Source organism: Chiloscyllium plagiosum, chromosome 3 (assembly GCF_004010195.1).
Source record: "Chiloscyllium plagiosum isolate BGI_BamShark_2017 chromosome 3, ASM401019v2, whole genome shotgun sequence".
NCBI lineage: Eukaryota > Metazoa > Chordata > Chondrichthyes > Orectolobiformes > Hemiscylliidae > Chiloscyllium > Chiloscyllium plagiosum.
In genome coordinates, this window is record NC_057712.1 from 116,490,961 (window position 1) to 116,512,981 (window position 22,021).

Genomic DNA, 22,021 nt, shown 5'->3' on the forward strand with positions numbered 1-22,021 from the left:
GGCACCACGTTTGCCAACCTCCAGTCTTCCGGCACCTCACCTGTGACTATCGATGATTCAAATATCTCAGCAAGAGGCCCAGCAATCACTTCTCTAGCTTCCCACAGAGTTCTCGGGTACACCTGATCAGGTCCTAGGGATTTATCCACCTTTAACCATTTCAAGACATCCAACACTTTCTCCTCTGAAATCTGGACATTTTGCAAGATGTCACCATCTATTTGCCTACAGTCTATATCTTCCATATCCTTTTCCACAGTAAATACTGATGCAAAATATTCATTTAGTATCTCCCCCATTTTCTGTGGCTCCACCTACAGGCCTCCTTGCTGATCTTTGAGGGACACTATTCTCTCCCTAGTTACCCTTTTGTCCTTAATATATTTGTAAAAACCCTTTGGATTCTCCTTAATTCTATTTGCCAAAGCTATCTCATGTCCCCATTTTGCCCTCCTGATTTCCCTCTTAAGTATACTCCTACTTTCTTTATACTCTTCTAAGAATTCACTCGATCTATCCTATCTATACCTGACATATGCTTCCTTCTTTTTCTTAACTTCTGCTAGTTATATATTTTTTCCTAACTGCGGTAGTGCTTATGTTTTCCCCAACACCCATGTGGTGTGTGTGCATGTGTAGGACAAAGTGAAAGACAACAAGTGTACAAATCTTTATTCAATTTCCACCACTAGCAAGAAAGGAATCTCCCGAGGGGCCAGTGACAAGCAATGCCCTTCTCCTCAAAGGGCAATGCTGCGTGATCAAAAAAGTGAAGGGGAGGACAGGGACTAAGTCAAAATAGAGTTGGAGGGGGAAATAAAGCACTCCACTCCCTGTGGTGTCTGTCGAGTATTTTGGTGGCTTAGCAGATCCCTCAGTTAAAAGCAATTAGAAATGAATGCTGGCCATGTTAGTATTTCTTTATGGGATATGGGAATGTAAGAAAAAAAAAAATCACTTTCTGGTCAGTCAGTACTGCATGAACAACAAACAATATGATAATTTAGCAACAGTAGAGGAGTTGAGAGGGGTGGTGGAGAGGTACAGCTGGATGTCGTCAATGTAGATGTGCAAACTTGCACTAATTTGGTTGTTATCATAAAGAGGCTGCATGCAAGTTGTATTTATACTTAAAGCAAAGGAACATGGTTGAAGTTGGGGGATAAATCATCTCAGTTGCAAGAGATCACTACAGGAGTTCCTCTAGATAGTGTCCTAAACTCCAGCCATCTATGGGGTGAAAGTGAGTGCTGCGGCTGCTGGAGATTAGAGTCGAGAGTGTGGTGCTGGAAAAACACAGGTCAGGCACCATCTGAGAAGCAGAAAAATTGACGTTTTGGGCATTCATTCCTGATTGGGCATTTGCCTGAAACATCTATTTTACTGCTCCTCGAATGTTGCCTGACCTGTTGTGCTTTTCCAGCACCACCCTCTTGACTCCAGCCATATATGTCATCAATGACCTTTCCTTCATCAGAAGGTCAGATGTTCGGTGATGGCCATATCTGCCATAATTTACAGTTCCTCAGGTACCGAGGCAATCCGTGTCCAAACACAGCAAGACCTGGACACTATTCAGGCTTGGGCTGACAAGTGGCAAGTCAGAATCATGCCACACAAGTGCCAGGCAATTACCATCTCATGAAGTGCTTCGAAAGGCTGGTTCTAGCCCACATCAACTCTAGTCTCCCAGCTTGCCTTGGTCCCATACAATTTGCTTACTGACGCAACAGGTCATCAGTGGATGCCATTTCCCTAGCCCTGCAGTCTTCCTTTGAACATTTGGACAATAAGGACATCTATGTCAGACTCCTGCTCATTGACTACAGCTCCACCTTCAACACCATTATTCCCTCCAGACTGATCTCAAAACTCTGAGACTTTGGTTTTGTCTCCACCCTCTGCAACTGGATCCCAAGTTTCCTGACCCACAGACCGCAACCAGTGAAGATAGACAACTGCACATCCTTCACAATAACACTCAATTCTACAGCCCCCAACAATGCGTCCTCAGCCCCTACTGTACACCCATGACTCAGTTGCCAAATTCCGAATGATTGCCACCTACACGTTCGCTGATGACACCACTGTGGTAGGATGGATATCTAACAATGATGAGTCAGAATACAGAAAGGAGAAAGAGGGCTTGGTAACATGGTATGTTTTTAACAACGTCTCTTTCAACATCAGCAAAATGAAAGAACTGAACATTGACTTCAGAATAAAAGGAGGACAACATGTCCACAGTGTACATCAACAGAGCTGAGCTTGAGAGGGTGGAGAGCGTCAAGTTTCTAGGAGTGACAAAGCATACTGTCCAGATGCATAAAGGCCTGGTATGCCAACTGCTGTACCCAGGACCATAAGAAACTACAGAAAGTTGTGTGCACAGCCTAGACCATCGGAAGCCAAGCCTCCATCCATGGATTCCATTTCCATGGCTGGTTGCTGTGGAAAGGCTGTCAACATCATCAAAGACCCATCGCACCATGGTAATACTCTCTAATACTCTCCTACAACCTCTTCTATCAGGCAGAAGCTTGAACACATATACCAACAGGTTATAGAACAGCTTCTTTCCTTGCTGTTCAACTGATGCATGGCTCTCTAGCAAGATCAATATTACTTGAAGTTTAATGTTGATTTTGCCTTACACATGCCTTCTGTGATGTAACCCATATGTCTCTAATTTTTTTTCACCCTATGATCTGAATGTCCTTGCTTACTACGATCTGCCTGTACTGCTTGCAAACCTAGCTTTTCACTGTACTTAGCTGCACATGATAATAAATAAATCGAATCAAATCTCCAACAAGAGAGAATCTACCCATCCTGACTTAGAACTGTCTTATTAATACATCACCATTGCTGGGTCAAAAATTCCAGAACTTGCCCCTATCTGGACTGCAATAGTTCAATAAGAGTGTTCACCAGCAGTGTTTGAAGGACATTAGCAATGGTGATAAATGCTGACCTAGCTAGCAATGCTCACGTCCCCTGAATTATTATTTTAAAACTCATTGTGGAAGTAGAAATATGCAGCTTTCCCTCCCCTGTTCTCTGTTACCATACTTCTCCACCTCCAATCTGAAAGCTGAAGTCAGTTGGAGCTTATAAAGCTTGTGATAGATTTTTGTGAGGGAGCATTATCTTAGAAATGGAAAAGCACAAGCAAAATGCAACTGAAGTTCAGAACATCAAAGCTAGTTTTTTGATATGATTTTATGTTTATAGCTATCACATCCAAATATTCCCATCTTCCCATACTTTTTCACTCCCGTATCTCTCTCTCTTCCATTTTTTTTTAAAAGAAAGGCAAAATATACATTCAGTATCAATGCCTTTGTTTAATCACTTTTGTGCCTTTAATTATTATTTTAATGTTTATCTATAAAATCCTATGTTTAGTTCATTTTATTTATTTGACTTTTTATATCTCCACTGAGTCCTTTTTAATCTTTTTGCTTCCTCTCTTCTATACTGTATTTTCTTAGTGTTATTAGTTTTAAATTCATTCTGTCATTTTTTAAAGTAATTTTAATTTCTCTACTCACCACTATGATTTTACTGCATGTTTTTACTTATGAGAAAATATAAAAAAGAATTATGGGCACTTGTCAGTTCTGTGCCATAATCATCATCTCTGACAAGTTTGTGTGAATCATCGGCTCATTACCAAATTAGTAGCTACAAACATTTAAACTTTCATATCAAGCAAATGGTCACTGAACGCTTGATGCTTTTGAAATGTTGTCTTCTGCATTTGTTCTTGAGCAGGAACTTCAATAAATTCATGAACTGCTCCCTGGAACAAAAGAAGGAAATGTCCTTTAGCAGCTTCTTTTGAACTTGGAGTAATGCAAAGTATCTGCCAGTCAATTACCTACCTTTTGAACCTGGTCCTATATTCTTCGTTTTCAAATATAAATCCGGAAACCTTCTGTGGAATCTGCCTCCACCACTCTCCTAGAATGTGCATTCCAAAACTTAACTCTGAATAATAAAATTTCTCCTTGTATTGTTCCTAACTGTCTTGCTGAAAGTCTTGAAATTGTGACCCTTAATTCCTGACATATCAACTAATGGAAGAATACCCTTCTTTACCTCTGTCAAAACTGTTCATAATTTTGAGCAACTCAAATAAGGTCCCCTCTTAATCTTCTCTGCTCCAAATGGAACCAGTCCAATTTCTGTAATCTTTTCATGTATCTAAAATCCCTTATTTCTGGTATCATTCTAATAAATCTCCTTTGCACTTCCTCACCAGAGCTTTAACATCTTCCTTAAATAAGGTACCTAGAATGGTGATCTGATCACTAATTTGTAGAGGTATAGCTTCACTTCCTTGCTTTCAAGCTCTATGCCTCTAAGATGAAACCCAAGCAATAAGTCATCTTAATTGCTATTTCAATTTGCCTGCCCACTTTCAGAGAATTATGCTCGAGGTTCCTCTGCTCCTGTACTCCCCTCAATAAGTCTATGTTGTGTTTCCATGCTGCTTCTACCAAATGCATTGCCTCTCATTTCTCTGGATTGAAGTTCATCTGCCAGGTGTCTGCCCATTTGGCTAACTCAGTATCCCTCTGTAGTTGCTCAGCATCCTCCTCACATTAACTATTCTCCCTAGCTACAAATTGAGATTTTTCTCTCAGCACACATCTCAAATGACTGATAGAAATCAGAAAAAGCAGGGGTCTTGGGATCAATATTTGGAGAACATCACTTTCAATTTGTCTCCAATCTGAGAAATGCCTATCTATACCTACCTTCCTGTTTCCTATCTTTAAGCCAACTTCTAATTTGTGCTGCCAAGGACATGTCAGTAACGATAATTTCTAATTCACTAACCAACCTGCCATGTAGCCCTGTAGCAAATGCTTCCTGGAAGTCCAAATATATCACATTTGCAGCACTATCCTCATCCACTGCCTGTGCCACCTCATCAAAGAATTCAATCAAATTTGTTAGATATAACCTGCCCTTGACAAAGCTGTGTTGACTGTCTATTATTTATTTTTCTTGAAGTGTATATTTATCTTTTCCTGTATTATGGCCTCCACCAATTTTCCCACTATTGATGTCAAACTGACAGGCCTGTAGTTTCCTGGGTTATCTTTTGCCTCTTTCTTAAACAACAGTGTCACATTTGCAGTCCTGCAGTCCCCTGGGACTGATCCTGTGCTCAGAGAGGCCAGGAATATATCTGGCAATGGCAGAAATGCCATTGGATTTAATAACCTTTAAGTCCACACTTGTATTCTGTGACATTTTTTCAAATCCCACCACCACAGCAGCCAGTGGAGCAGTAAGTGATAAATCTAGCCTATGCTGACAATCATTCAATGTGATTATGGCTGATTTTCTAATCCAACATATTTCTTGCACTATCCCTGCATTGCTTGATGTGTTAAGTATGTAGAAATCTATCATTTTCAGTCTTGTTCAGTTAGTGTCTGTCTCTTGTGTAGCGAATTCCAAAGGTGGTTCACCCTCCATTTGAAGGAATTACTCCTCATCCCAGTTATACATTATCAGCAGTGTGTCCTCTGATGCTGGACTCCCCTGGATCGTGAAACATCCTTCCTGCATTTACCCTGTGATTCCTGTGAGGCAATTGTATATCTTGGGTTTTTTTTCAGTTATACATTATCAGCAAACATTTGCTAATGAGTTTGATTGTTATCAGTGGCCTGGACAGATTCAATGGTTCCTTGTTTTATTGATGAGCCACATCTCTGACCACACATTGGCAGGTGTGCCTGAGAGGTGGAATTGCTTCGTTGGCCTTAAAGTCGCTGGCGTTTCTTTCTCTGGTTCCTTTCCCATACTTACTCTTCCCAAAGGGTGTTCTGGAAGAATTGCAATCGAAATTGCTGGAAGAGCTCAACAGATCTGGCAGCATTTATGGAGGGAAATCAGAGTTAATGTTTTGGGCCGTGTGTCCCTTCCTCTGAACTGATTGTAGCTAGGAAAATGTTGGTTCGTGTAAATGTCAATTAGATGTTGAAGAATTGTACGCTTTCATACAGGAGCTTCATCCAAGTTGCTTTCTTTGAATGAGCGTCTCCCACGTGGTCACATTTGTGTTGTGTTTATTGGGGGAGACCTTCAGGGAACCTTTGAAATGCTTCCTTTGTGATCCTTTCGTTCGAATGTCTTCCTTGAACTGGGTAAAGGTGATTTGTTTTGGCATTCGGAACTCGGGCAGTCTAAACATGTGGTCGGCCCAGTGGAGCTGGTTTCGTATAATCGTGGCCTCTATGCTGGTGCTATTATCTGCTTTATGAGCAGTGTTAGTACACCTGTCCTCACAGGCAATGCAGCAAATCTATCTCAAGCAGCATTGATGGTACTTCTGAAGGGCCTTAAGGTAGAGTCTGTATGTAGTTCCAGGTTTCAGATCCATATAGAAGAGCCAGAAGGCTGACTGGCTTATACACAAGGCTCCTGGTATCAGTTTTGGATGTCAGTCATCAAAAACTGTTATCCTTAGGCACCTGAAGGCAGTGCTTGCAGATTGTGGCGATTCAACATCTCATCAAACGATGTCACTCTTCAATGCGAGGTAGCTTCTGAGGTAGGTAAAATGTTCCATGTTTGTTGATCTTGATGGATGGGCCAGAACTTGTGGGAGGCACGTGGCTCAATGGTTAGCACTGCTACCTCACAGCAGCGGGGACCCGGGTTTGGTCCCATCTTCGGGTGACTATGTGGAGTTTGCACTTTCTCCCCATGTGTGCATGGGTTTCCTCCAGGTTCACCGCTTTCCTCCACAGTGCAAAGATGTGCAGATTAGGTGGATTGACCATGCTAAATTGTCCATAGTGTACAGGACTGTGCAGGCTAGATGGAGTAACCGGGGGAATGCAAGATTACAGGGATAGGGTAGAGGGATGGGTCAGAGTGGGATGCTCTTCGGAGAGTTGCTGAGGACTTAATGGGTTGAATAGCCTGTTTCCACACTGTGAAGGATTCTTTGATTGTCTTGAGACAGTCAAACCCTGAGAAGAAGGGTTTTAGAATTCTTGAGGCCAAGTTTTTATTTTATTCAGATTCCATCATCTGCTGTGACAGGATTGGAACCTAGGTTCCCAGAATGTTACCTGGGTCTCTGGATTAAGGGCCCAGTGTTAATACCACTAGGTCATTCCCTCCACTATTGTGGAACTGAAGTTCTACAAGCTAGGTCAGTGTTGTGTTTTTTTTTGGATTTCAACTAGTTGAGGTTGAAATGTTTTTTCTATCCATCTTATAGTTAATGTCCACACCACTTGGAAGCTTCCTTCTGACCAGAGGAAGAATGGTGGCAATGAAGCGATTAAATGAACAAGATTTCAATGAAGAAGGAAGAAAGAAGTGTAGTAAATGTTTTTTGTACTTGAGAAAGTTACTCTGTCCAGAAAAATTCAACATGTTTTGATAGGAAAAACAGCGAAAATTTATTGAAGATTTTTAGATGTGTGGTCTGCCGACTATGTTGTGGTGAAGATTGCTTTGGTTAATATATAGGAGTTAGTACAAGAAGCTTATAGATGAAAGTTTGGACATCTGAGGGAAAGACTGAATCAAACTTTTGGAAATTTCCAGAGAAAAATAAATGTTTGATAGTATGGAACAATGAAGCTTACCAAGGTTTTGAAAATTCTAGAGGTGTTATTAATGGAAATATTTAAAAGTTGTATTGCTTTGTCGTCAATTAGGAGATGGGTAGGATAGCAATTGGCCTGATTGGATTTGCCGTGCTTTTTGTTGGACAGATACCTGTTTCATAGTGACTCTGTACCTCTACCTAAACTGTTTCAACCTTTTTCTAGACCATAAAGTCTTCAACCTTTCAGCTATGATGTATATCTGAGCTATTCATCCAATGGCTCTTTTTCATCTGACCATGCTAAACAGTACCTTGGGATTTCACTTGTTGATGGCTCAAAGCTGTTGAATGCCTCAATAGTCTATTTTTGGCCTGCTGTAATATAATAAAAAGCCAGCTACTTTGTACACATGAAGGTCTTAAACACATGACATCTTGCTAAACCAAAAGATCAGTATGTCCAGATCATTCCAACTTGTCCTTGAACAGTGCTGTGGAATCTTTTGAGGACAGAGATTTCCTTTAACATCAAAAATGTATGACAGCTCCATCAGTAGTGTGTTTGTCTACATCTTGTGTTCATGTCTCCAAACTGGGACTTGAACCCACAACTTACTGACTTAGTTGAGAATCTAAATACTGAGCCAATGGCTAATAAAACAAAGTAAGGTAATTTATGTTAACTATCAATGTCATTTGTGTTCCAATGCAGCAATTGCTAGAAAATCCACTTTGAAATCTTTGGCGGATTCAGTTCAGCAGCACGACTCCACTATTAAATCTTGTTCAGTAGATAATGCAGTTCTTGCCTGTATTAATTTAACTTTGCAAATTTCTGCTTTGCATTCCTCCAAAAGCTCATTTAGGCTTTTTAATAAGTGACAGCACCCTCTTCGTTTTGGATAGGAGCTGGAGCATAGAAGCTGGTAGATTCAGCACTTTTTTTGTTTAGATGCTACCTCTGCCATTGATGCTGAACAAAAATAAAAAAAATCCTTCAATATGTATTCATGGTGAAGCCTTTATCCCACTGGGCACACCAGGCACTTGGACATGCTCTAAAGATTTTTACAAGGTCAAAATCAGCTTTACAAAAAGAAACAAAATCATAATTCTATTGATTAGATTGATTAAGTACCTTTTCAAAAAAAATCTCTGAAGTGCCAGAAGTGGAACAATGTAATATATCTAATTTTCCTGGAATTAATAAACCCCCTATAATGTCACCCAGCTTTTACTTATGTGGGCGTTGTGGTTTAGATTAAGACTTTTTTTTTATTGTGTGTAGATATATTCTGTTCAGATGTCTCCCACAAAGATAGGCAGTTGATTCTTCAAATCACTGCTCTATTTTTGTTTTCTTATAGTGATGGAATTTCTCAAAATAAATACCATTCACTTAGGTTTTTATGTCACTTACTTCATTGAAACCAGGCTTGGTCAGCATGTTACAGGAAACTTGTACACCTGAAAAACAAATGCTTTCTTTATGATGTATAACTTATTGTCCCAGGTCTGTTTCTATTCCCTTATTATTAAAAATCTGGACTACACCATCCTGCTTTCAACTAGAAACAAAAGCAGAATTTTTCTATCTCTTACTGCATTTACTACATGTAATAATTGTATATGCTCGTAAATGTCTGACATTGAATTAAAAAAAACATTACGTATATCTCTGACATATTGGTACCATAAGAGAAAATCGCCTTCAGAACTTAAAGACACAATTACCCATGTTATTTTTACTCATACATGGGATGCGGGCATTGTTACCTGGGCCATCATTTATTGCCCAACACTAGTTGCCCTGGACAAAGTGATGGTGAGCTGCCTGTTTGAGCTGTTGATGTCAGTGATCCCACAGTGTTGTTAGGGAGGGGATCCAGTGAAACCTGAGGAACAGCAGTACATTTTCAAGACAGGGTTCTGTGCTGCTTAGAGGGAAACTTGAAGCTGGCAATGTTCCCATGTATCTGCTGCCTTTGTCTTTCTCGATAATAGTGGTCTTGGGTATGAATGCATGAAGGAGCTTTGGTAAATTTCTGCAGTGCATCTTGTACATGGTACACAGTACCACATAACACTATATAGGGTATCCTCAATGTGAAGATGGGACTTGATCTCCCCAAGGACAATGCGGTGATCATTCTTACCTATTCTGGTGTAGGCGGGCAGATTGATTTAGGATTTTTCACCACCTGCTGCAAGGCCGGTGTATATTTCTTTAAGATGTATATTTGTTTATTGGTCAGAGTATTGAGTACAGGAGTTGGGAGGTCATGTTGCGGCTGTACAGGACATTGGTTAGGCCGCTGTTGGAATATTGCGTGCAATTCTGGTCTCCTTCCTATCGAAAAGATGTTGTGAAACTTGAAAGGGTTCAGAAAAGATTTACAAGGATGTTGCCAGGGTTGGGGGATCTGAGCTACAGGGAGAGGTTGAACAGGCTGGGGCTGTTTTCCCTGGAGCGTCGAAGGCTGAGGGGTGACCTTATAGAGGTTTACAAAATTATGAGGGGCATGGATAGGGTAAATAGGCAAAGTCTTTTCCCTGGAGTGGGGGAGTCCAGAACGAGAGGGCATAAGTTTAGGGTGAGAGGGGAAAGATATAAAAGAGACCTAAAGGGCAACTTTTTCACATGCATGGTACGTTTATGGAATGAGCTGCCAGAGGATGTGGTGGAGGCTGGTACAATGGCAACATATAAGAGGTATTTGGATGGGTATATGAATAGGAAGGGTTTGGAGGGATATGGGCTGGGTGCTGGCAGGTGCGACTAGATTGGGTTGGGATATCTGGTCGGGTTGGACTGAAGGGTCTGTTTCCATGCTGTACATCTCTCTGACTCTGTGATCAATCATTCAGTAATGGGTCTGCTGAGCCACTCTTGGTGACGAAAGTTGAGACTTCCCACCCAGTATAATCTGTGTTCTCACGACCTTCGTTCTTCCTCCAAGTAGTGTTCAACATTGAGATGTACTGATTCATTAGCTGAGGGGAAGGGTGGCTGGTAATTGGTAGGAGGTGCCCTTGCCAATGTTGACCTAGTTTCTTGAGACTTTGTGGGGTCCGAGTCCATGTTGAAGACTCCTAGGGTGTTGCTTGACTCGGCTGTGAGACTCCCCAGATGTTTGGAAGGAGGACTTTGCAAGGTCAACAGAGCAGTGTTTGCTGTTGTTGTTAAGGTGGCAAAATTGATTCTAGGTGGTTCATCCAATTTTATTTTTCCTTTTGTTTGAGGACATATTGTGGTTTGATACAACCAAACGGCTTGGTGGCCACTTCAGAGGGCAGTTAAGAGTCAACCACATTGCTATAGGTCTGGAGTCATATGACAGATGTCCTTCCCTAAACGACTTTAACCCACCCAGGTTCATTCTCCCACTACTCTACATATACCCCTGACTAATGCACCTATCCTAACATCCCTGGACACCATGGGCAATTTAGCTTGGCCAATTCACCTAATCTGCACATCTCTGTATTGTGGGAGGAAACCAGAGCACTCTGAGGAAATCCATGCAGACATGGGGAGAATGTGCACACTCCACACAGACAGTCCCGAGGCTGAGATCAAACCCGGGTCGCTGGCACTCTGAGGCTGCTAACCATAAGAGGATGTGAATTAATATAATTATTCATTATGTTGCTGTGTGGGCGCTTTAATTTAACCCCCATGGTTAGGATTACATTCTGGCCTTTCAGCATTAAGACTGCTGCTGCTTTTCATATTGAGTGGGTGATCAGTGCAGACCATGATGCATTAAATGAGATATTCTTTATTTTGTGTTGCCTGGAGTTGAGGTGAACATTATCTATATTGATTTATGTTTCCTGGGCACCTATTAAATGCTGTTACAAAAATTGTGTCCATGTTTCAGGCAGCTGAAATCCCAAACAACAAATCCAATAAACAACAGTAAATTGAAAATTTCATCTTCAGACGATACTTTATATCAGATTGATTCTGGGCAATAGTGCAGGTGAAATAAGAATGTGCAGCACAAGCAATTTTATAATTTTGTAGGAGTCATAAGTTTCAACTTTGTGTGCTTTAAGATTATATTTAACATTTAAAGTGTTTTGTTTGGTCTTCAGACCTGCCTGAAAACTGATTAGTGCATCCAATGCTGACGTCGTATCATTGCATGGTTGATATCTGATCATTCCAAAGGTGCTAATACAATACATAGTTGATTGTTAGGCCATGCAAATGGATAATTTGTTCTAATTTGTTTGTGATGTTAACGTGTTATGATGTATAAATATAGATTAATCAAGGGGAGCCCATGGTTCTGCACAAGGCCCTGTCTGGCGAGGAAGCCATCTGTTGTATTATCGGCAGGTTGAAAGTGAAGGCTTAGAGAAATAAGTCTTCTCCCTATACAGCCACATTGGCTGTTCAGAATGTTTGAGAGGTGCAAGGACATGGGCATCACTGCCACAACCTGTATGCCACTGGAGGCAACAACACTTAAATCCCTGGGCCCAGTGGCCAGTTAGCTCTCGGAGCCCTTGCTCAGTGGAGGATAGAAGTCTGCTGGAATGAGGATGCTACTCCCTTTATTTTCAGACTGCCCTCGCAGAAAGAGAGGTCACTATTTCTAAATGTTTTGGTTATAAGCCAGTAAAACTAAAGAGTCCAGCTGTAAGAAAAAAAAAGGCTTGTTAAGGGCCGTTCATTGTTTAATTTGATCAAGGTTTTCTAATAAACTAGTTGTGTTGTGTTTGAATGGGTTTTTTTTTCAAATTACAGAAAGGGTTTTCCTGGGGCTCGTAAGAGGATCACTGTTTTTCTAGATCTAATTAAAATTGTATGATGGGAGAGAATTTTGCAATTTGCAAATGATTCAACTTTTAGATCTTATGAATTGTGAGAAGGGTATTGATACACCTCAGGAGCTGGTAGAATAAGGAGACGTGGCAGTGGAAACTTGATTCAGACAAGTATGGAATGAGCAAAGGCAGTACAAAGTCAAGGGTTCAATACTAAAGAGATTTCAGGAGCTGAAAGTTCTAAGAGAAGATGAAAAATTGTTTACAAGTGTTTGGGCAGGTTGAGAAAGCAACTACTATGTTTTGCAGGATAATGCTGGTGTTAAGATGACCTAGTATGGCTGGCTAGCCAAGAGAAAATGACAGCCGATAATAAAGTGTTCAGAAACTGAGAAACATTCAAAATGATTGGATTGCACTCGTGGGAATGAAAAACATCTCAACTGTCTGCTGTTACTGGCAACATAAGCTTCTATGAAGCACTAAAGTCTGTCTATGGGTCAGCATATCAAACCCAAAAATCCCCTGATGAGTGTCAATAGCAAGAAACTATATATGAACCAAAGAGTCCATTCTGGATCGCTGGTCTCAGCACTTGGAAATTCTCTTCAATGCTAAGTGCACAGCCATTTGTTAAAGAAGAGTTGGGGATGAGATCCCAACATTGGAGGAAACTGACTGCCATGAACCAGATAAAGAGAAACAGGGTCCCTGGATTTAATGGTGTTCCACCCAAAGCCTTCAGGTTGTCCTTCCCATAATATAAACTCAACATTTCACAAGGTCATCCTGATGTTGTTATCATTGCCTTGTCCAAAACTAAAGGGCAAAAGTTATATTACTGCAACTACTGTGGGATCACTTCATTACTACTGCTGGACAGAAACTGGCTGAAGTATTCTGAACAGGCTTGTCAACCATCACAGAAGAAAACCTCCCAGAAACCCATTGCAGCTTCAGAGCAAATACAGGCACTGCAGACATAGCATTTGTACTTGTATCAATGCAAAAAAAAAAGGTCTCCTGAGCAAATCAAAGGCCTGCATTCCTTTCTTAGACATCACCAAGGCGTTCAATACTGAACAAAAGTGGTACTTGCAAAATCTTTGGATAAACCTGGATGCTCACCCACCATTTGCTGGCCTTGCTGACTCAGTTTCACAGAAATTAAAATGGACATGTCATATGCAACAACATCTTAAGCTTCTTCCAAATCTCCAATGGCTTTAAGCAGGGATATCTCAGAGAACTATTACTTGTCTGTCTTTAAATTTTCATACCAGTAGGAGCAAAATATGTCATTACTTAATAATTTTGCAAATAAATCTTACATTTGTGTTTTATCAATTTTGTGCTTATTCTGAAACAAGACTAATCTTATTTATGGTGTTCAACTTTGTGGTTCCTGCCTTCATTCTGAGCTGGATCCACTTCTGGACAAACATTCATGTGAAGTAGTATTGTGATATTTTCCAGCTTCTGTATAATCTGCTGCTTGCTGGAAACTTTTGCAGTTTGTGCTGTAATTATATAACTTTGGGAATCTGTGCAACAGATGGAACTCTGTTCAACCTTGGTTGCAGTTGATTTGCTTGTTCATGTGAGGTTAGTATCTGTAATTTGGATATGCTTCCAATTTTATTTATTCCAATTTTTTTCCATCTCTGATATCATAGTCATACAGAATGGAAACATTCTTTGGTCCAACCAGTTCATGCCAAACATAATCCCAAACTAAACTAATTCCACCTGCCTACTTCTGGCCCATGTCTCTCCAAACCTTTCCTATTCATGTATCTGTCCAAATGCCTTTTATATGTTGCAATTGTACCTACATCTACTACTTCCTCAGGAAGTTCATTCTACAAGCGAACCATCTTGTGTAAAATAAGTTGCCTCATGTCTTTTTAAAAACTCTCTCCTCTCACCTTAAAAATGTGCCCCCTAGTCTTGAAATTACCCATCTTAGGAAAAGGCAACTACCATTAACCCTGTCTGTATGCGTCATTATTTTATCAACCTCTATAAAGTCACATCTTAACCTCCTATGCTCCAGTGATAAAGTCCCAGCCTATCTAGCTTTTCTTTATAACTCAAACCTTCCACACCTGGCAATATGCATCTGTTGCATTAAAATGGGGGGGGGGGGGGGGGGAGAATAAAGCAAACAAAATCTGATGTCTTGGAGTCATACAGTATGGAAGCAGACCCTTCAGTCCAACTAGTCCATGCCAACCATGTTCCTAAACTAATATAGTTCCACCTGCTTGCATTTGGCCCATATCCCTCCAACCCTTTCCTATTCATGTACTTATCTATTTTAAATATTGTAACTGTACCTGCATCCACCACTTTTTGTCTGGCAGTTCATTCTACACAATAACAGATATACATGTTCTAAAGAAAATAACATTGCCCCTCATGTCCTTTTTTAAATCTTTCTCCTCTCACCTTAAAAATATGACCCCTAGTTTTAAACTCCCCCACCTTGGGGAAAAGACCTTTGCTGTTTATCTTATATCTGCTCATGATTTTCTAAACCTCTCAGGTCACCCCTCAACTTTCTACCCACCAGTTGAAAAAATCCCACCCTATCCTGCTTTTTTTTTCATTCAAACCCTTCATTCCTGGTAAATCTTTTCCAAACCCCCTCCAGTTTAATAATATCCTTCCCATAGCAGGGTGACCAAAAGCGCACAGCACTCCAGAAGAGGCCCCACCAATGTCCTGTACAACCTCAACATTCCGTTCCAATTGTCTACTCAATGGTCTGAGCAATGAAGTCAACCGCCCGATATACTTGACACACATTTCAAACAATTGTGTACCTGCACCCCCTAGGTGTCTCTGTTCTACAACACAAGCCAAGGCTGTGCCATTAATTTTATTAGTCCTGCCCTAGCTTGTCTTACCAAAATGCAATACCTCACATTTATCCAAATTAAACTCCATCTACCCATTGGCCCAATTAATCCAGAACAGACTTCAGTTCCAAAATTCGAATCACTTCAATTATATCTAAAATCAGGATATAATAAACAAATACAAAGTATTTTCTACAGAATGTTGAAGATGTTTCTTGTACTGAATGCTGCTAAGTTTCTTATTTGCAGTGTAATCTTGCAAATAACTTGTCTAGAAACAATGAAACCAGTGCATAATTACTGCATTTGGGCTACAAGGAAACTTCAAATTTTGAAACATCCTAGCTTCTGCAACATGGCCAACTGACCAGTTGTCTTTGAAATTTTGTGTTTATATTAGGGACAGAAATTCTGCCCTATGTCTTACTATTTACCATCTTAATATTCTTTAACAGCCTGCAATTTTGTGTTGTCACATTTTTGACTTTATAAAACCTGTTTTTCTATCTCTGCCCCCTCTTTTTGTAGGAAAGGTATGTGCGACCACTATTGGGAAGTGGACAGTCTGCCCCTTTCTTCAGTGTACCTCAGTAACCCAGACTGGATTGACCACATTGATGCCACTCCCTTTTGTGTTCCATCAGTATAGATACAGCAGCTTCTTCAACAAATGTAAGTTTATTTTCCTGGTGCTAAAAGTGGCCTAAAGCATTTTAATATCTATGACATTCAGTGTTTCCATTTACTTGCTAATATTCAGAAGTTAGAGGCTAGGTTTGTTATAGTGTTGTTAAAAACGAGAAGTAAGATGATTTTATTAGTTAACCAAGGAGCTCCTGAAATTAGCATTTTCAGGTGAAGCTGAAAAGTAGATGCCATGCATGTACACGTTAGTATTGTAGCTGCGTTTCATTCTGACCTGGTCAGATTGACACCATGCTGCTGCTCAGCATGAAGAACAGTTTTTGATTATTTTGTTGCATTATAAATTGTTAATACTGGAGGCTGTTCAAACTGATTTATACCATCTGTGCCAGCAGCAAAGCGATGTACAGTCTGTCTTTGCAAAGTAAGGAGGTACAATATTCCTATCTGGATTATTTTTGTCCTTAACTCTTTAGAGAACATTTTATCACATCCAAAAATAATTAAGTTATGAGTTTTGGATTTGTTCAAAAATGTGCAGTGACTGTCTGTAATAAATTTGGTTTTGCAGTAGGTAGATATTGATTTTTAAGTGGTGTTACCAACTTGAAAGGTCTGACAATTTAACAAACATGTAACACATTTGAAATACAGTTTCAACTGGGGTGCAGAGGAGATTCACCAGGATTTAACCTGGGTTGGAGTATTTTAGCTATGAAGAACAACCAACATTTTGTCTGCAAGCTATGGGTTTCTTTTAAAGGACTAAACTACACTTCATCTTTTTAAGTATTTTCCATTCTTCTCTGCAGTTAATCTTCGTTAGTTATAACTTTACATTTTATTCAAGTATCTTTGTGTTTTTTGTATAAATTAACCTTCATCTTGCTTAAGACTAAAGCTTGATTGGTTACTTTTAAATCATATCACTCAGTAAATAAATTACATGCATGCACAATCCCATTGAGATGGTCTGAGAAACTTTAATGGAAACTTTATGTGCAATTTAATAATTCCTTCTCTTCGTCCTGCTCCCATGTGCCACTTTTCCATTGAAATATTCCTGTGACTAAGCTTTAATGTTTAATTGTTCAAAGAATTGTAGTATCCCTACAGTGTGGAAACAAAATGGCCCAACAAGTCCACACCACCCGTCTGCGAGCAACCCACCCAAACCCATTCCACATTTCCCCTGACCAACATCCCTGAACACTATGGACAATTTAGCAATTCACCTAACCTGCACATCTTTGGATTGTGGGAGGAAACCCATGCAAACTCCACACAGACAGTCGCACAAGGCTAGAATCAAACCTGCCTCGTGGCACTGTGAGGCCAGCAGTGCTGCCACTCAGACTAATTGTCTGCTGTTTCACATTATGGTTTTGAGGGATATGGCAGGAAAAAATACTGGGTTAGTCAGTATTTTAATGCTCCAAAATAACCTCCATATTCTCTTCTGTCACTAACATGTAAATTGGAGGAGTGGAGGGAATATTCACTTTAAGAGCTTCTAATATTATTTAGAATTTATATTGGAGTGTGAATATTTAAAGTTGAATGTTATGATCAGTTGCAAGTTATGGCTTGGATTTGTAACCTGCAAGCAGAAATAAATTTTGAGCAATGCTCACTTTGTTATTCTGAGGATGTGAAAATCAGGAGTCACAATTTTTAGGCTATACCAGTGCTTGTGCTCCCAATGATCCATAATGTGAGCTTGGGAGTAGTATTATGCAAAATGCCTTGGAATATGTTACAAAATGTTATATAAATATAGGTTATTGTAAATCAAAGGAAAATATCCACATTGTAATTAATTAATTGAGAATGACACACACTCATAACCTTCTAGTCCGCGGATCACAAAAATATAGTCACTGTAGCAGTTTGCATGGCTTGAGCTACAATCTATGAACCATGGGGTTTATTAAAAGTAATAATTAAATAGCAGCAAAGATCTGTACTAAAATTTTAATGAGATTTAAACTTCTGATGTACTCAGTCCACAAAATGTTGAGATAGATGCTCTAATAACTTTAAGCAATATTGAACCAGGAACGTTATCGCAATGCAAGACTTCAGTTTGAGGTTGAGTGCACGCCCTGGAGGCTTCAGATGCTTCGCAATTCTTTCTGTCCTAGTCTATTCCGGTCCATAATGTGCTAAGTTGGTCAAACTATTCAAAAATATTTTTTGCTTTCAATCAATGTCTGACAGAAGATGTAATCACAACAAAACAACTTCCCCTCTCTCAACCTTTGGTTGGATTGGCAGTTAGCTGTCTCTTGTCACCCTTGCATACAACAAGTAATGAAAATTTTCTGGCCTGACTGAGCATGGAAAAAGGCACTATCATTGAGCCATACTTTCATATTTTAAAATGCAGACTCTCTGAGCTCCATTGTATATTAAGACCAACCAAAAGTGGTGTTGTTTTTCCCTCTGTCAAGTTTCTAATTTGTCACCCAATGGCATTGAACAATGAAGTGCAAATTAGATTAGATTAGATTAGATTAGATTACTTACAGTGTGGAAACAGGCCCTTCGGCCCAACAAGTCCACACCGACCCGCTGAAGCGTAACCCACCCATACCCCTACATTTACCCCTTACCTAACACTACGGGCAATTTAGCATAGCCAATTCACCTGACCTGCACATCTTTTGGAGTGTGGGAAGAAACCGGAGCACCCGGAGGAAACCCACGCAGACACGGGGAGAACGTGCAAACTCCACACAGTCAGTCGCCTGAGGCAGGAATTGAACCCGGGTCTCTGGCGCTGTGAGGCAGCAGTGCTAACCACTGTGCCACCGTGCCGCCCCAAATACTGTTGCTCATTTTGATATGTGAACAATTCTGTTGCGTGAGTTAAATGCACCATTTTATCTGCCTCAGCCAAATTACTTTGAATCCCTGGAAGGATCTTATTTAATTTTTATACACTGTCTGACTCGCTCGAAGCTTTATTCCAGACCCTCAGCCTGTGATTTAAGTAGTTAAATTTAAATTGTTCTTTAAAACGTGACATACGCTTTTTGAGGGAATATTGCATTGTGGATGAGCCATCTTTTGGGTGAGAGGCAATGCCTTAAGTCCTGAAACAGTTGAATATCTGTCTGTTTTAACAGTCCAGTAGCTATCAGACTGTCAGGTGCCGGGGCTTAGAAAGGTCCTAAAGATTGTGGGGGACTCACAAGAAGCTGGTGCCACTCATAGTTTAGTACAGCTGCAGGTGAGTGTTGAAAAACTCGTAAGCAGCATCTTTAATTGTACAACTGAGCAAAATTAGCACTCTGGGGAAACCCAGAAACTGATCCAGCTTGGTAAAGCTAGCCATTGGTGTAAAACTGGAGGCGAGCCAGTGAATTAATACTGGTGTTTCCAGAGTCCAGGGTGGCATGAACTCTGGAAAGCAGGGTGACCAACCAGAACATGAGCCATTATAGAGGCAATCCAAGAGAGAATGGCTCTTGTGAGGTAGTTTCAAAGCTATTTGGCAAAAGGATTGTAAATCCTTGTAGAGTTTGAGATTTGATGACCCACTGACATATCTGTGGGGAGTTACTGAGAAATCCATGGGATTTGTGTTGATTGGATTTGCTATTTGATGTGCTCTGTGTGATATTGAATCACAGTCAATTCACTGTGTTAGAAATAAGTAGTACGTGTTCTACGTTGTTAATGTTCTTACTTGTACAGCATCGTTTTTCATTCAGAGAAATAGAATCCTGTGGTTTTATTTTCTTAGAATTCCCCCCCAGATCTTACCTTTCTGCCTACTTTAAAAGTAAAAACGTTATTAGGCCCTAATCAGTTTAAAGCACGATTTGGAGATGGTCTGGTTTAGAATCATAACAACAGTATAGGATTCTATGATGTGATGCAAAGAAAAGCAGGAAAAGCCTTTGAGTTTTAGCCCTCAATGATCACCATAAAACCAGTGTATATCTTGTCATTTATTTTGGTGCTGTTTGTGGAACCTTCTGGCAAATGCATTTTCCTACATTGTAGCAGAGTTTACAAAAGAATTTCATCAGCCATGAAACACTGTGGGTCGGCCTTTCTAAATAATCTTTTGCTTTGAGTTTATCCAGCGTCATGAAGCTCAGACCCGTCAAACACAAAGTAACTCTGTCTTCATAGCAGATTATTTGTCTTGTTCTTTCCTATTTTGTGAGGCTACACTTTCCTCGAAGTGTAGTATCCAGAATTGTACAGGAGTAATTTACCTGCAATTTAGACAGAATAGTTAACTTTCTGTTGCATCCAAAGGTTCAGATGTGTTTTCTTTACTGCCCCATATATTGGTTTCAACAAGGTATGATCTAATACCTTTAGTTAATATTTTTGGTGAGCCAGTCTTGATGGTTCCTAGAAAAAAAATTGAGTGTTGTAGCAAGGGCTGATTATGATGGAGTTCGGGGATAGATCAGACACTATGGGCATTCCATACTTGCTGCTTGTTGAGCATTCTTGTGAAGTTCTAATGAGGTCAGCCTGTCTTCAGAGTCCTTGACACCATTGACATTGATTTTTCCCATGGCAGCATTTCTGCTGTTGCTATTTTAAGGTAAGGTTGGAGATACAACCCACATCAGGCAACTCCTGTCTGACAAAAATGATATGAATATTTCTGTTGATAAGCAGGTTCCAATGCCTGACCAGGTGGAAGAAAGTGGATCTGTCATTCCTTTGCTTGGTCTGACCTACATATGACTTGGAATAGAAGCAATGTGATTGTCTCTTAACTGCCCTCTGAAGTGGCTTCAAGAGGCTACTCCTATCAAGTGGCAATAGGAATGGGCAGTAAATGCTGATCCAACCAATGAACCCACATCTCATGAACATTGGGGAAAGCCCAGCTCGGAGCATCTGAAGGCCCATGCTTAAGAAAGGACTGTTAAATTTGAAAAAATTAAAAGTCTTTATTTTCCCAGTTTTATACTAGGAAGACTGTGTAGTGCTGAACTTTTTTAACTTATTTATTTTTCTGCTTCTGAAACTAAACTTTTGTACCTAAGATGGTGCCGTGTGGCAACACTGTACGCTTTTCACTATACTCTTGTACCCCGTACTTGAGCATATGTGACAATAAAACCTAAATCTAAAGACTAGGCACAGCCCCAGCCCAACATAAATTTGAAATGGCTATCTGACAGATGAAAGCTCATATGGCAGAAGAACTCTTCATCAAAATATTAAACGCAGCAGAGCAGTACTTTTGACGTGAATGGGTGACCTCAGTTCTCTCATCTGAGAAGAGGAGAACATGCCAGGAGATCTTCAAGGTGTTTGATTGTGATAGTTTTCATAAAGGAGTGGAGATCCATTGTAGTAAACACAAAAGGTGTACCCATCTATACGCTTCTGCCCAACAGTCGAGGAAAAGTTATTGCAAGAGTTCTGATCAATTGCCTTCTCCCCACCTGGAATCTCGATACATTTTCCACCTATCAAGAAGCATAGTGGACATGGTCTTCACAATAAGCTGAGTCCAAGAAATTTGCAGAGAGTGCAGCCTTTGTACATGACCTCCTTTGACCTCATGAAGGGAAAAAATATAGTTTTCTCCTTGAATTTGGACGTCTGCAGAAATTCATCACAATCCTCTGCCTGCTGCAAGCCAGGATTCCCAATAATGGGTCCACCACAGCCCCAGTACATGTGTAAATTGATGTTAGGCAAGGCTATATCAATGCTCTTTTCCATCTTCCTCACTGCAGCACTGTATTCCAGATCCATGAAGTTCCCCAGTAAGTCAATCAAGTCTACAGGATGAGTTGGAAGCAATTCAACCTTTTTTGTTTTGCCTTGACCCCCAAACCAAAATTGTCCAAACTGTTTTCATTGAGTTACGGTATGCAGACAACATGCATATAACACATTCTGAGGCCAAGCTCCAAACCATTATCAGTGTATTCATGGTTGCAAGATTATATATCTGCAAGACCAAGCTCCTAAACTTGCCTGTCACACAATTCTGGTTCCCGACAATTGCATTACATAGCGGGCTGTTGGATAATGTGGATCAATTTGCCTATCCTTGAAGCACTTCTCAGTGAGAGGAGGCATCAACTATAAAACTTATCAGTGATCCAGTGTGCCAACCCCGCAAACAATGATGAGTCAGAATGCAGGA

The 22,021-nt window shown here is 40.2% G+C and overlaps 1 protein-coding gene across 1 annotated transcript in view; it reads left to right on the forward strand.

Moving 5' to 3' along the window:
* The window catches only part of mrps5 (mitochondrial ribosomal protein S5), a 137,951-nt gene that overhangs the window by 5,015 nt on the left and 110,915 nt on the right, over positions 1-22,021 (forward strand). Inside the window, exon 2 of the mRNA XM_043687173.1 lies at positions 15,763-15,906. Within this exon, the coding sequence (XP_043543108.1) occupies positions 15,763-15,906 (144 nt within the window). The remainder of the gene's footprint in view (positions 1-15,762; positions 15,907-22,021) is intronic.